The 2,780-nt window shown below is 41.8% G+C and overlaps 1 protein-coding gene across 1 annotated transcript; it reads left to right on the top strand.

The window, feature by feature from the left end:
- On the top strand, positions 1 to 2,477 carry LOC142256554 (formyl peptide receptor 2-like). The gene is made up of 2 exons (XM_075328312.1): positions 1 to 82; positions 1,451 to 2,477. Exons 1-2 carry the CDS (start codon positions 24 to 26, stop codon positions 2,433 to 2,435), a joined length of 1,044 nt encoding a protein of 347 aa, XP_075184427.1. The 5' UTR covers positions 1 to 23; the 3' UTR covers positions 2,436 to 2,477.
- The last annotated feature ends 303 nt before the right edge of the window (positions 2,478 to 2,780 follow it).

Raw genomic sequence — 2,780 nt, 5'->3', positions numbered from 1 at the left:
GGTTTACAAGGTAAACCCTCAGAATGGATCCTGATGATGATAATCTGACCACATCTAATACAACTCTGGACAACAATGACCGGTAAGTTTATTTTCCTAATTCTGTATTTTTTGTGAGATATCAGTGCAGACTCCATTCTTTTCTGTATCTAAGCCTCCGCCCCGATTACATCAATATTCATAGGGATAAATCAGCTCCACCTGCAGCGCCATTATTCCTACCACAATGATGGAAACTCTTGATAACCCATCATACCCCTCTACACATCAGTGTCGTCCATCAGGTGTCAGTGGTGTCTGTGGAGCAGAGGATTCGGCTCTGCATTGTGGCTCCTGTATAATAACACAGATGTGACCGGAGCCGGACATAGACTTTCTCACTTGGTTCAGTTATTGGAAGTCACAGGGGTACAGCACACATTTTTTTAGCAAAAGATCCTATAGAAAGCAGCAGACATGTCCAGATCTGCTATATCCACAGCCGAACAAGTCCATCAATTCTGAATATGTCCTTCCTTAGGGGCTTTAGATTTTCTCTTTTTTAGGGGTTGTCTGGTTAAAATAAAAATAAGGGAGACCTGTCAATCATCTGTGCTGCTCTGCCGGCCAGGGGGCAGCTCTGGACTAAACTCGTCCCAATCTATGGTCTTGTAACTACACTTTATATTAAATGTTGGAGAGGCTCAGAAAAAAGATATACCTGTCTGTAATTATACAGCCGGCTGTGCTCTACTGCAGCATCAATCCCCTGACACGTTCCCAGTATGACCATGGAATACTTACATTTTGGGGAAAGTTAAGGATGGAAATATCTGCGAGTACGAGCCATTGTGTATCACTCTGATCTCTGGATATAAGGTCATAGGAATTACAGCTTCACCCCATAATTATACTGAATAGCCATTTCAAATTACATTCTCTACCTGGCTTCTTTTATATGTGAGGGTTTATCTGGTTCATAGAGGATTAGGGTTATTATGGGAATCCTGTTTATGGGTTTCTTGTAGCCTATGTGCATTTTTTAATTGTTTATAATTTCTTGTCAGTTTTTTGCTTCATGTTGATAAGGTATCATATATTGTTACTCCCGGTCCTCTGTGCATACTTTATATCCTCTGCATAGCTGTAATGTAAAGTGTTAGCTCCGCTGGGGCAGGGTCAGGGCCGCCGGCTGCTTCAGCATCGCTGTACCGTGTATCACATCCCCTGCAGTCTCAGCACAGATGCACATTACGGATTGTGATGAGACCACAAGGGATTGTATTCACGGTACATTGCAGCTGAGGCACCTGGAGAACGTGCAGCCCCGAACAGTTACTAGAAGACCGGATTGGGGGCATCTCCCCTTCTACTCCCAACACCCCCTGCTATGGTGAACCCTGCAAGGTAGACATATATGAAAACATAAATTATTAGCTTTCCTAACATCTACCCCATCCTGTCTTCTCAGGTCTGACAATTACAATGATCCTCATTATTATGAAAGGATTATAAAGAAGATGTCAATTACACTTTTTAGCATTGTTTTTGCTCTCGGGATTATCGGTAATGGATTAGTCATCTGGATTGCCGGATTCAGGATGAAGAACATAGTCAGTGCCGTGTGGTTCCTCCACCTGGCCATCGCGGACTTCCTGTGCTGTGCGTCTCTGCCTCTGAGAATTCATGAGTGGGTTGTATATTTCTCATTCAGGTCATACAGCGTTTCCTCAATAATTGCAACTTGCACAGCAAACATTTTTCTCTTTAATATAAACATGACCGCTAGTGTTCTCCTCCTGATGGCCATGAGTATTGACCGCTGGGTGTCCGTCATGTGGCCATTCTGGGCCAAAGTCCATAGAACCTGTAATGTGGTGAGAATCTCTGCAGCGATCATCTGGGGGCTGAGCCTCATTGTAGCGGGTGTACTGTATTGCATGTATGACAACCGGATAGGTTATCTAGGGGAATGGTGTATATATTATAAACATCTAATGCCTTATCACCGAGAGTCACATGAGACCATGCAGCTGATCAGATTAGTTATAATGTGTGTGATCCCTTTTCTCATCATCGTCACCTCTTACGTCACCATTTTCTACAAGATTAGAAAAAGTAAAAGATCCCAGAGATCTCAGAGATCCTCCAGGATCATCACCGCTGTTATATCGTGTTTCTTCATCTGCTGGTTTCCATATTACATCTGCCCACTGATACCCGGGTATCATGATCTACATGACTTTCAATTCCAGATATTACACACCCTTATTTTCACCCTGGCTTGTCTTAACAGCTGCATGAATCCAATCATTTATGTGTTTATGGGACCGGGTTTCCGACAAGGATTCTTCAGATCCATCCCCTCCAAAGTAGAAAGAGCCTTAAGTGAACATCCTAATGACCTGTACAGAGAAGGAGAAGATGCGGGAAATACTCGCACTACTGATGTGTAATATATATTCCTACTATCTCCTGTATGTGACACCTATTAACCCCTTGGAGATTTGTCAATTTTTAATTTTTGTCACTTTCTTTCCTTCCTCCTCTCATTCAAGAACCAGAACATTTTATTTTCCATCCTCACAACCTAATGAGGGATTGTTTTTTTTGTAGTATAAATTCTCATTTTTAAAGTTATCCTTCATTTTGCCATATAATGTGCTGAAAATGGATGAAAATAAATCTTAAATTAAGTGAAATGGTTAAAAAAAATCTGTAATTCCTCCATATTTCTTTGGGTTTAGTTTTTACTGTATTATTACCCGGCAGTGCGATTTCCCCGGACATTACATCCATGG

Source organism: Anomaloglossus baeobatrachus, chromosome 11 (genome assembly GCF_048569485.1).
Source record: "Anomaloglossus baeobatrachus isolate aAnoBae1 chromosome 11, aAnoBae1.hap1, whole genome shotgun sequence".
Taxonomy (NCBI): Eukaryota; Metazoa; Chordata; class Amphibia; order Anura; family Aromobatidae; genus Anomaloglossus; species Anomaloglossus baeobatrachus.
Note: the sequence above shows the minus strand (reverse complement) of the source record. Positions and strands in the feature narration are given on the sequence as shown.